Consider the following 12,412-nt stretch of genomic DNA (forward strand, 5'->3'; position numbering starts at 1 on the left):
ACAATAATATATAACAAAATTCTCCTGTTCTCAAAGAAATTCCCCTTTTTTCTTTTTTGCATAAAATCAGACTTTTTTTCAAACCGCCATGACAATGGCAACCTTTAATTTACTCACATGTGTTTTTTATGATTCTCCATAACTTTTTTTTCCAGTTCAGCATCTTGATGAGGCACAAATTTCTGAGCAGATAGGTACGAGTGATCAGGGAAATCTTTTGAATCATAATCACCGAATTCAGCTGAAGGAAAAGATTAAAATTCAAATGCATCATTTGAAAGGTTTTCAATAACTATAAGAAGAGTTTAAGAACTAATTTAAATTATCATTATTATTTTTGAAAGAACATACCCTGCACAACGTATGAAATCATAACGGCAGTTGTATTATCGTTACACTGCAAGAAACCAAAGGATAAATCCCTTTTAATCTGCAAGCTGAATAAGTACCTGTAATAACAGTAAAACAGTAAAAAAAAAACCAAGTTTATAAATAATGCTTTAAACAATTGTGCTTGAAGATCATGATTTCAGCATAACATAGGCATGTTTAAGCCATAAACTTCACATCTTCAATATCATAATTCAAATTTCATAACAGTGAAGTCAAACCCCACTATAACCAACTTAAGATATATAAACAAACAGGGAATAGAGCATGATGAAATGACATGTAATAAGGCAAAAATTGCAGAGAGATATCAGGGGTCTGTCCAGCCGGAATTTGGGTCCGGAAAACGGACCCTTCACAAAATTCCGGGGCTAAAAAACGGACCCTTCACAAAATTCTGGGGCTAAAAAACGGACCCTTCACAAAATTCCGGGGCTAAAAAACGGACCCTTCACAAAATTCCGGGGCTAAAAAAAAGGATGTTTCACAAAATTTGGAGGATAATAAACGGATCCATCACAAAATTCCAGAAAACGAACCCTTCATGAAAATTACGTCGTAAAAAACGAACTTTTGCGACTGCTGTGCGACAAAATTCTTATCAGTTATGACCCTAGTTGTAATAGAAAGCCATTGATCTTTTTTTTTAAGCATGTATTGTTGGCCCAACACCACCACCCCCTCCCCCATAGATGAGTAATCTTATCTATAGAAGTTGTTGGTTGGATACCGGAAAACATGACCTTGAAAAGGCGATCGGAGAAAGAGCGTGACCTTGAGAGGGCTTTCCTTGTTTCTAGTCTTCTGGTTAGGACATCCCGCTGGTTGACCACGGATTGACCGCGTCCGATATTTTATCGCGCAACCTATGCCATTATACAAACGCTTCAGCCCCGCACTTCTCCTCAAATGGTCTTTGAATCACAACAACAATCATCAACAATTGTAGAATTGGATTTTTTGTGCACGTTTTTTTTCCTGTATTGCGCTTTCATTTTTGAAAATTTAATATGAAGCGTGGTCGACCACCAACAGGTGGAAATTCAAGGAATAGTGATTACTACATTAAAAAAATACGGCCAACTGACGTTAGGGGATGCAGCTCCATAACATCGTTTTTTAAACGAGGATCTGAAAACGTCACCAAAAAGACGTCAGATACAGATAATTCCAATTGTGCTAACCCGGAAAAAATTACTGAAACATTGCTTCCTTCATCGGTTTCGAACCACGCTGTCGAAACCCTGGAAACGGCGCGATACATTACCGATTTATCGGAGGCGCCTAAAGACATTACCGATTTATCAGAAGCGCTGAAAGACATTTCGGATTCTTCGAAAGACATTGCCGATTCGTCGGAAGACATTGCTGATTTATCGGAAGCGCTGAAAGATGCTACGAATTCGTCGGTAGAGCCGGATTTTAAGAAAATTTCATCTACAGAAGCTAGAAAAATGGGTCTAAAAGTACCGAATTTGTTGAACATCGCACGTTTTGAGAAGCTTCACAGTTGGCTATGTTACAGCATTTCTGCATCTGGCTTTCTTTGCAAAATATGTTCTACATTTTTTGATAAGGGACCCTGGATTGACCAAGGGGGTGCAATTTGATGATCACCCAACACGATGTGTCAACAAGCATATATATAGCCAGAAACACAAACAAGCTGTGAGTGCATCAAAAACTAGGAAAATGATAATAAAAATGAAATAAAATAGGAAAATGAGGTTGCTGTTTAATTAGTATTACTTTCACTGCTATTTTGAACGTTTTCACAAAAATAAGGTACATTTTCACAAAAACAGGACCCTGTGCAAAAAGTCTGGACAGACCCCTGGATATTGTTTCTGGGCCCGCAATATATTAGAGAATAGACTCGATGGATATCATGCTCATATGAACTTTTGAAAAGAAAAGGTTTCTGTCCCCCTCTAGCAATCGAACTCAGGTCTTATTGCAAACCAGATGAGTGCTAATACACTGTAGACAAAACTTTTGTTTCTTTATATAACACATCAATAGGGTGATGCGCTGGGTAAAGACATTGCAGCCTTCCTTAACTAGCTGAGGATACAATAGGCATATAAAAAAGTTCAGTTTCTCATTTAAAAAAAAGCCTAATCTTGCAAACCACTGTTGAAATAGCGTAACGGTACGAATCAGGTTTGCATTGATATCTTCATCATATATTCCGGATTTGGCTCCATGTGTCTGTTTCCAGTTCCTGAACTTGAAAGTTTAGATTACTGAAAAATTATTTTCATGAAATGAAGACTCAATTGCAGCTGAAATAACTATTTCCAATTTTTTTTTACCTGGCAGAATTAAGAAATAGGGACATTTCTGGAGAAAACGTACAGAGCTTGAGGAAAACAACATTGAGAAATAAAGAATAACTTCTCCCAAAAAATAAAAACATTTTTTTTTTTTTAATTACTTATCAGACACAACCCTCATACTAACCTTGTGAACTCATCCTCAAGCTGCACGGGATCTGGGGTGTAGAATTTTACGCAGAAGTGGAATGTAGGAGTTGCGGTTGTCAACCCAACTTGTCGACAAAGGGGTTTCAAACCATCCAGCCAGTACTAGAAATCAAAAGGTAGATTTACAAACAAGAAAATTTTTAAAAGGTTACTACAAATAACTATACAATGATTGCATCTTCACAGAGAATTTTGCATCTCTTTTGCTTAATGAAAATAAATAAAATTAACAAAAGCAAAATTAACATAGGAAATAACACTATGATGTTATTTATAACACTTTAAAATTCCACTTTATGGAGCTGAAAAACAATTTAATCTGCCCCCTTCAATTGCAAGAAAAGAGTGGATCAATGAACTTGCCATGAAAGTACAAGTTGGTGAGCAGGGATGCAACTACAGTCGAATGCCAATATAGCAAAAATCTCGTTGAAACGAAAACTTTTCTAATCTTTAAATAACTTTACACAGGAACAATGTATTGCAAATTCGGATATTACAAAGTGAAGAATCTATTATAATTCTATTATCTTTTAGTAAAGGTTCAACTACTATGGTTCCACATAAATCCATCAACAGTATTTCTTTTAGTCACAGGACATTATGACCGCCCCTCCCCACTTTTGGGGTGTCATATTATGTCTCGACACATTCAAGCTATAAAAAAATATTTTAATATTTCAAACTTCCAAGAAAAGAAAAAAAAGGGAAAAAGCGTGCGCATCTTAAAAAAAAAGTGGGCACTGCGGGTAACGCTCGGAGAAATTAATTGGACAGTTGACTGGTTAAAATACGATATATCTTCATATACTCTCAGGGCCGGCTCTAGGCATGAGGCGACGAGGCAGCCGCCTAGGGTAGCATTTTTTTTTATGACAGATTAGTTATGATGGTGTTTCCAATCTTGCAGATTTTCACACGTCAAAATCATTTTGCGGGAAAGCACAAGTGGGTAAAAAAACGCAAGCAAATACAATACTTTTGAAATGCTGTTCAACTCTTTGCTATTCAATGATAGATTCATCTCAATACACCTCCTTTCCTGCACTTCCAAAAAAGTGCCACCGGTCTCTACAGACAGGGAGGACATACCAGACTTTTCTAGTTGCATCCATCCTTCAGGAAGGTTCAAAATCACATACGTGATGGGAATTTGGATGCATCTGGTTCCTTAAGTTCAAGTCTCTAGAAGCTGGTTTCTGCAAAATTAGTTTCTTTCTCTTCTTTGCAAAGATGTTTTTTTTTGATGATCTTTTCACTCTTTATCAATATTTTTCCAGTTGACTTGCCTTTTGGCCAAATACTTCAGCAAGTTTGGATTCCTTGTTCATCTTCCAACAAATGCCTTTTTCTGCCAACACCATACCTACTAGAGATAGGCTCTAGCTAAAAAACCGCTAGCTTCATGTCATTTTTCTTCAGCGGTCTTCCCAATGCTTCAATATATATATTTATACATTATTATATTTTGCTTGTTTTGGTCCAACTTATTTCCCCTTAGCCAAAAATATCGCCAAAAACACAGACACTATATTAGTGCCAAGTTTGTTTCAGACAAAGAACAGCTTAAATTTTTGGGGTTATTTATTGTCAATGTATTTTCTACGGGATTAGACCAGTGTTTCTCAAAATGTGTGCCATGGCTCCTACGAATGTCACCAATCTTTACCAAGGACCATTCAGTGCTTTGAAGTGTTTTTAGACTATTTTGGGAAGGCGCAGATAAATGTTGTCATGGCAAAGGAGGCCGCGGACAAAAAATGTTTTAGAACCACTGCTTTAGATTCTCAGTGTGATCCACCTCTTCTCAGAGGGCAACAACCCACACTTTGGGAACCATTGTATTAGGGTAATAGACATGATGAAAAATAACTCTTTTCGGATAGTCGTATCCAAGGAGAGGCAAAAAAATTATTCACCTCAGGTGTCAAAATTTCTAGGACCGGTCCTGTATACTCTTTCAACATTTCTGCAAAAATTTGATTAAGTTAGAATTTCAAATTCAAACAACAGCTATAGGATCCTTTTACAGTATGGCCCACATCTTCTTCGACTACTTGCTTATATATATTCGTTGAGGCAGAGCGGCAGGTGATGATCTGGTTAGGAGGAGGTACTACATGATCCCATAGAAAAAAAAGACTAAAATTTTCAAGATATGGATGTGGCCATCTTTTTCAACAGTGCAATTTACGATCCTATATTCAAATTTAAAATTTCATAGCGGAAATAAACTACCACTAAACACTCTTCAAAACTTCGTTTTTTTGTTTTATGTAGAAAAAAAAGGATTTTCCCCTAATCTTTAGTAGAACGCCAAAATCTTTACAGCACATTGATATGGATGCGATTATCTTTCAGTCTTATGAAACCTTTCACGATACAGATAAACCACTCCAGTTACTAGCCAACACAAAGTAAGGTGTCTAGACAAAAATATTCTAAATGAGAAATACACTTTACAAGATACCTGGGCTCGTCATAGTTTAAATGGGAAACTTTTAAAGCAGAGGGACATACTGTCAGTCAAAAGACGGCATATAAGTTGAAGTTCTTATGCTTTGCAGCTTCTCCTTATGGAATATCAGAAATTATTAAATTTTTTAAAGTCAGTTGCGGCGTAAGAAAAAATTTTAAAATGGCTAATGCATTTTCTTACTTTTGTATGAGAATCATCTTCATATTCCAAACCAAAATAATCAGATTCTAGAAGATTCAGGAACTTGCAAACTTTGTCGAAAAACATACGGCCCAGCACTTTGCTCTACAAAGATGTTAACAAGTCATTATAATAGTGAATTTATAAATAATTAATAACACAATAGCGAATTTGTGAAATTTCAGTTGCAAACATTATTTTTCCTCCAGTTTGAAAAATAACATTCCTATACAAGTATTATCAATGTTAAACATCACAGATTCTGAAAGATCTAAACTGCATGTCACCCTTTCTTAAAACTGGTTTCCTGTTTGCAAGTTAGAAGTGGAGGGGGGGGGAGGGGAACAGTACAGTTGTTTTCTCTTTCGCCCTGACATTCTTTTTCTCACTCTTCCTAGTGTATTCTGTCTCTTATACACTGTATTTTTTGCAAGGCTTGACAAATCCCAAGTGCCAAGTTACCATAGTGACTAAAAAGTTGATATTGGTACCTAAAACGTTCTCTATGTGGGTGATTACTAGCTCAGTCAAAAGAAATACGCTTGGCTCCTAAAACATTTGTTTAGTGCCTAAATTTTTTTTCTCGATTCACCAAGCCCTAATATATAGTAGAAAGATATATGTATGGGGGGGGGGGGAATAACTAAAAATCCGCTGCAGAAAGAGAACAGGGAGGAATAACAACATCCATTCATAGGGTTACAATAATGCTTAATAACGGGATAACTAGAAAGAGATAAAAAAAACCGAGAGCTGGAATGAATTTCTTCATTAGTTAGGTATCTCGTCCATGATCGTTAAAGGATTAATCATATAAAAACAGGAGAGGAATAGCACTTGTAAGAACGATAATTTAATTTTCATGCGACTAAAATTTGAAGAAAAAAAAATTTTGAAGGCCATATGAGGACAGTCAGAGGGTCACATTTTGCTTGTAGGTCTATGGTTGAGAAGGGATATGCTCTACAGACATATTCTATAATTAAATGGTCTAATTTGAGTGGTACAATAAAGTTTAAAGGACGGCTTGACGAATGCTAAGTGCTTAAATGATTGTTATTGATTGTTGATTCTATGTTATTGTTATTTGACACCTAAAATTTTCTATGTATGGATGCAATTAGTATATGCTTAATACCAGGTAAGGCATGAAAAATATATCACAGCAGAGCATAGATTATCCGAAATCTGATCAACCGAAACATCGGTTAACTGAAAGCAAGGGTGTAGCCAGAAAATTTGTTGGCGGGGGGGGGGGGAACCAAAGTGATAGAACAATAAATTCTGCCATCTTTTTCCCTTTTTTCACATTTTCGGGATGGGGGGGGGGGACCAGACCCCGAAGTCTCCCCCCTCGCTACGCCCTTGACTGAAAGCGTTTTAGTCAGCAAATTCACTGCCTTGAGATGGATATGAAGTGGTTGGAACAACAAGAAGAATGATGCTGTCCAATTGCTGTCTTTAAAATGTTTGTAAGATTTAGCAACAACAAAAAACGAGTCTCAGCTCTGAAGCAAAAGAAAATTTTGGACTTCTTTTCCTAAACTGTAGGCCTACTTTAATGGCCATTTTGAACTTGTCAAACTAGGCTAGTCAGTTCTCTGCATAATTTGTAAGGCATGCAATACAAAATCTATACAGTTTCGTGGTTATGTATCTATACAGTTCGTTTCACATCGCTCCTATGACACTGGCACAATTTTCTTTCGAGAATAATTGGTTATACGGACATTCAGTCCGCAATCGTTTCAGATAATCAATGCTGTCCTGTATGTTGATCACATTTTTGTTGATTTCATATCACATCAATCAGGGATTACTTACATAAAAAAACAGTGTAATATCAGAAAACAAAATGTGAATTCTTACCTGCATCTGGAATACGTGATTGGAGTTATCAAGAAATACCACTTTTATATTCATAACTTTCTTCGTCTTCGTGCTATCTGCTTGAGTGACAGCATCTTTTTCACCACCCATCTTTGATTGGTCTTGCTCCTGCTGTGAAGACATTTTTTACTGAAAACGGAAGAAAAAAAATCAATGTTATTTATAGAGACTAGCTAGTGAAAATCATGTGACAAATTCTTTGGGGAAGAGAGAAAACCCCCCAGGTAAAATTATTGATAAGGATTTTACTTCTATCGATGCATGTTTAGCTATTGCCACGATTGCCATAGGCCGGAAATAAAACCAGGGCTTGATAACAAATTGAAAAGAAAAATTTAAGTGCCAGCCAAATTATTTAGAAGCCAAACACAGTTTTCGATGAAGAAAAAACCGACCTAAATAATGTTCCTTCATTTTTTGTGGGACTTGGCCATTTCCAATGTTAAAAGAGCCACTGAAATGGAATCGGAAAATTTTGTGACATAACTAGATTGCAATTTAGCAATCATATTCAGAAGATTTAAGGTACCAATGACAACTTTCTAGTTGCCATGGGAACCTGGGAATTGTAAAGCCCTGAGTTAGGCCAGCACGTTGTATGGTGGGCTTTATGGTCTTATGCCAGCACTTGTATTAAGGACTACCACTCAAATGCAGTGTTGTCGTATCTTTGCCTTTATTTCCACTTGGTTATAAAATTTTAGTGACAAACATTTCCCCATCACAAAGGAAAAGAATTATCACAAAAGAAAAACAGCAACAACGTTTCCACTGCAGTGCCATCTTAAGGCATGGACTCACCCGAGCACGGCCCGGGAGGTGGGGGAGGGACCTTATAAAAATGAGATCTGGTTGAAATTCTAAAATCTGCCTGGTAGTGCATCAGAAAAATCACTTGGCCCAGGGCTCATGATCCTCTTAAGACGAACCTGGTCTACTGAGAGTTACAGGTAAATAAAGGGACGGATAGTTAGCTAGGCACTACTGTACTTTCAAATACATTTTTTTTATGGACCCTACTTGCAGGACCATCATTTCAACTTTTTCCGGGGGGGGGGGGGCAAAGAGCATGTACTAAAGGTACGCATATATATATATTTGTATATATATACCATTTGTAATGTATTTTCAAAAGCCGCGGGGGGGGGGGGAAGGCACTGCCCCCTTAAATGACGGGCCTGCCTACTTGACACAAACTAGATGTACATACTAGGGGATGTATGTATATAATTGGTTTTTTTTAATTCTTTTTATACCGCAATTTTACCATTTATTTTACTATTTGAAGAGGCTTGGCTTAGGAATTAACCAATGATCTGAGTCTTTTGTAGTAAAAAATTAAAATGTGAAATACTAATACCACTATAATCCAGTCCAGCAACCTGGCATTTTCAGGCTGGCTTCCTTTGCGTATAGATGAGGAAAACATGTTACTACATGTCCAGTGATCCAACTTTGATATTAGCAGGCCCTGGGACAAAGCAAAAAGTACAGTGCTTCTGTGCACAGCCAGGGTTGGGTCTGGACATTTTTCAAGGGTAAGCGAATAATATTTTGGTGATAAAAAAATTTCCCCTCCCCTTCAGTTGGCGCCTTCTGCAGCCCAAAGTTAACAGGATTAAAGATCTGTCGCACAGCTGTATGCAAAGAGCTTTACTCCTTTGAGCCGTGATCTTAGTGATGTGGTTTTTTTTGTAGCATGAAACGAAAGGTCAAAGCTGTTTCCTTAGTTAGTGAATGTGTTTTTAAATTTTTGCGCCACAAAATCATTGAGAGCCCCTACTGGTCCATGCGGAAATCAGGCCTTGAACATGTCTATATATACAGGTTTATGTAGTTTTTTTTTTAACTGCTCTCCTGTAATATGGCAATTCAAGTAATTTTGGAATAACTTTGGTTTTCCTTTCCAACCAAGCACAACTCTGATCCTATCGCCATGGGTAATTTGCTACAGAACGAGTTGGAGTATGAATGCCAGATGTATGTGTTTGTGTACCTAATAGTTTGAGTGCATAGCTAGTGTTGCACGTAAGGTTACCAAATGTCATCCTTTTTTGTCATTTTAAGCGTCCTTCTAAGTTTTGGAAAACTGGACTTTTCCCTTCCTTTTCAGGTTTCCAAAATTATTCTTTTTTTCTGGGGAAATTTTTTCCCACCCTGAAACATACGTCTCTTCATTGATATGAGTTTTTGTGTTTTTTCTGCACGTTTACACACTTTGACTATTCACCGTCAAAATCCCCAGAATATAAGAAACCGAGTTGCTTCTAAGCAGGGCAGATGATATTCTAACCATGACCTAGCTTGCTCTAGAATATTGTGTACTCACCAACAGCAGATGCTGTGCTTTGGCAACTTCGACGTGCTCATACCTGAAATCTGCAGAATTGTAATTCTTAAATGCAATTTTTACATGGTGTTTAATTGAAGTGTGTATGAAGTGCTCAGGAGCAGGAAATTGGACACGAGCACTGAGCACTATTGTGCTTGTGAGCAACAGGTTGAAGATGGCTGCGTTAGAGAGTGAGTGACCTAGAGATTTTGCAAGCATTTGAGTGAAAAAAATAGTGTGCAAGCGAGTGAATGAACAAAAGACCTAAAAAGGGAGGAATCGGATCTGTGAGTGATCAAAAGTATGACCTACAGTGTGTGTGCATGCATGTTAATGGCCAAAAGCGTGTGTGAACACGTTAGTGAGCAAAAGAGAGTCCTAGAACGTGTGAAATTATGTGAATAACCAAAATAGTGACCTACTATTAAATCACACATGCACCTTGTCCACATTCCTCAGCAGAACTTCTAATAAACTGGTACATGTTGTGAACCTGACGTGAAGCTTGTTTCTGCGTAATGCTGCCATCAGCAATCATTTTGGCTAGCTATGAGTTAAGTGTAACGATTGAATAATTGTGCTGTTGTAGGCCAGTTGAGATCAGCCCGCATTAACGCCCCAAAGTTAGGAACCCAAAAGAATGACCTGGAAAAGGTGCGAGCATGTGAGTGAGCACAAGCATATGCAAGCTTGTGAACGACGTAGACACAAATACGTGTTTATAAGAACAGGGGCCAAGTGTTTTTTTTTTTAAATCCGAGCACAACTCAGGTCTATCACCATGGGCAATTTACTACCTAGTGAGTTGTGCCGGAAGTGTAAGTATGTGTACCTAACAGTCTGAGTGCGTATCTAGTGTTGTCTATGATTTTTCAGTGCTGCCATCTATATCTCAGAAGTGAAGTGAGTGATGTGTAATGACTGAATATTTGTACTGTTTGTAGGACTGTTGCTCTCTGTGGCGAGACATTTTAACGGGGAGATCGGCTCAAATTTGCGCCTTGAAGTTGGGAACCACAGAAAACCAACTTCAGCCGACCACCACTGTGGTGACGGTGGGGCTCGAACCCAGGTCCCTGCGATGCAAGTCTGTCATTATGACCACTCGACCACCACAGTGGCGGCCAAGTGGGTTACAGCGCAGGGAAGCGGATTTGGGAAACGAGTGGTCAAGAAGAAGATCTGTCTAGAATGGGAGAAGGGAGGCAAAATTTATGTGGCCCACAAGCCGCAAAACCTTAAATCCACCTCTGTCTTGCATACAGTAACATATTAATAGTGAATATAGTACCTACAAATGTTTTATAACACAGGTGCAGTGCCTGAAAAAGTTCCCCCCCCCCTTTAATATCACTCATCAAAGCCTCATCATCAGCACTGAAACAAATTAATCTACATTTATCAACATTTCTAGATAGATTCCATCACGATGTAGAAAAGATTCTAGCACACAATAAATTAAATTCATTCAGTACATGGATCATGAGAGTACAATATCTTACCATTTCATCATTACATTTATCTCATTCAAATACTTATCTAATCACGAATTCGGTGGTAATCTCCAAACCACCTGTAAAAATACTTATAAGAAATGAAACTCATATCATATAAGATAGTGAGAAAATAAAAAATTATGAAATTCATCATACATGATATTAAAAAACTTCAAATTTTCCAACTGCAATTTCTTTAATTGGGCCACACCTCCCTCATCATCGGACACATGTATAATATCTCAATATTTCTTTTTATTATTATTAACAAGGAAGTGCTCCTTATCCTCCAGTTATTAGGATGGGAAAGAAAAGAAGAAAAAAAACAACAATAACAATATACTAATAATACAATAATAGTCTCTCGAAAGCTTCAACAGTAGCTACGTCAGTGACGTAATGACCAATGAGCGAACATTTAAGACAATGGTTGTGGTTGGTGGGATGAGGAGGAGCTGTCTACGGTTCTACGTGGCGGAACACCTCACGTGAGTTGGGATTCGTTGCGGAACGATGACGTCATGTCTCGAGAGGAACAGTGAAGAATACGGGACAAAAATGTACTGACCATATTTTATCAAAAATAAAAAACACTCCTCTTCCTCTTTTCTGATAGAGGAAACCCACCTAGGGAGCCACGGCACATTATTTGGGAATCAGAAGTAAGCTTATGACTAGGGTGACCATACGTCCCGTATTTCCCGGGACAGTCCCGGTATTTTCTGTTTTTTTGGCTGTCCCGACTTTTTAGCAAAAGTGTCCCGGTTTTTCCCGTATTTTGCACGAAGCCTTACTTGAATTTTTATTCTTTATTGAAGTCAAAGATTGAAATTATTTTCAACTTATAAATTATATTATGATAACTACAACTATAAATGAGTACATGAATCTCCCATATTTGTCTTAGTGAAATTTTTTTTTCGTGGAATTCATTTTAATCTACTGTAATTAGCAGTAATGCTGCATTTCCCGCCATTGTGATTTCTCCGTTATTTCAACAATATTTGGCGACTTTGTTCGGTTTTGGCGTCATTTTTGGCAATAATTGGCGATGTCCCGTATTTGGAATTCCAATGTTCCGTATTTCTGTCGAGGAAATATGGTCAGCCTACTTATGACGCTGCCACTATTCCTGAATTCCACTGCACGTACTTTTTTT

The 12,412-nt window shown here is 37.6% G+C and overlaps 1 protein-coding gene across 1 annotated transcript in view; it reads right to left on the reverse strand.

The window, feature by feature from the left end:
* The window catches only part of LOC149070707 (FERM, ARHGEF and pleckstrin domain-containing protein 2-like), a 69,557-nt gene extending 57,932 nt beyond the window's left edge, over positions 1 to 11,625 (reverse strand). Inside the window, exons 1-6 of the mRNA XM_089248558.1 lie at positions 11,410 to 11,625; positions 7,405 to 7,554; positions 5,536 to 5,640; positions 2,854 to 2,978; positions 352 to 449; positions 118 to 241 (exon numbers count right to left, since the gene is read on the reverse strand). Coding sequence (XP_089104684.1) covers positions 118 to 241; positions 352 to 449; positions 2,854 to 2,978; positions 5,536 to 5,640; positions 7,405 to 7,548 — 596 coding nt within the window. The 5' untranslated portion in view covers positions 7,549 to 7,554; positions 11,410 to 11,625. The remainder of the gene's footprint in view (positions 1 to 117; positions 242 to 351; positions 450 to 2,853; positions 2,979 to 5,535; positions 5,641 to 7,404; positions 7,555 to 11,409) is intronic.
* Between the last annotated feature and the right edge of the window lie 787 nt (positions 11,626 to 12,412).

The sequence above is a fragment of the Pholcus phalangioides genome, unplaced genomic scaffold (genome assembly GCF_987345545.1).
Source record: "Pholcus phalangioides strain wild (caught in Gottingen) unplaced genomic scaffold, Ppha-v1.0 ptg000020l_1, whole genome shotgun sequence".
In the NCBI taxonomy this organism is placed as follows: domain Eukaryota; kingdom Metazoa; phylum Arthropoda; class Arachnida; order Araneae; family Pholcidae; genus Pholcus; species Pholcus phalangioides.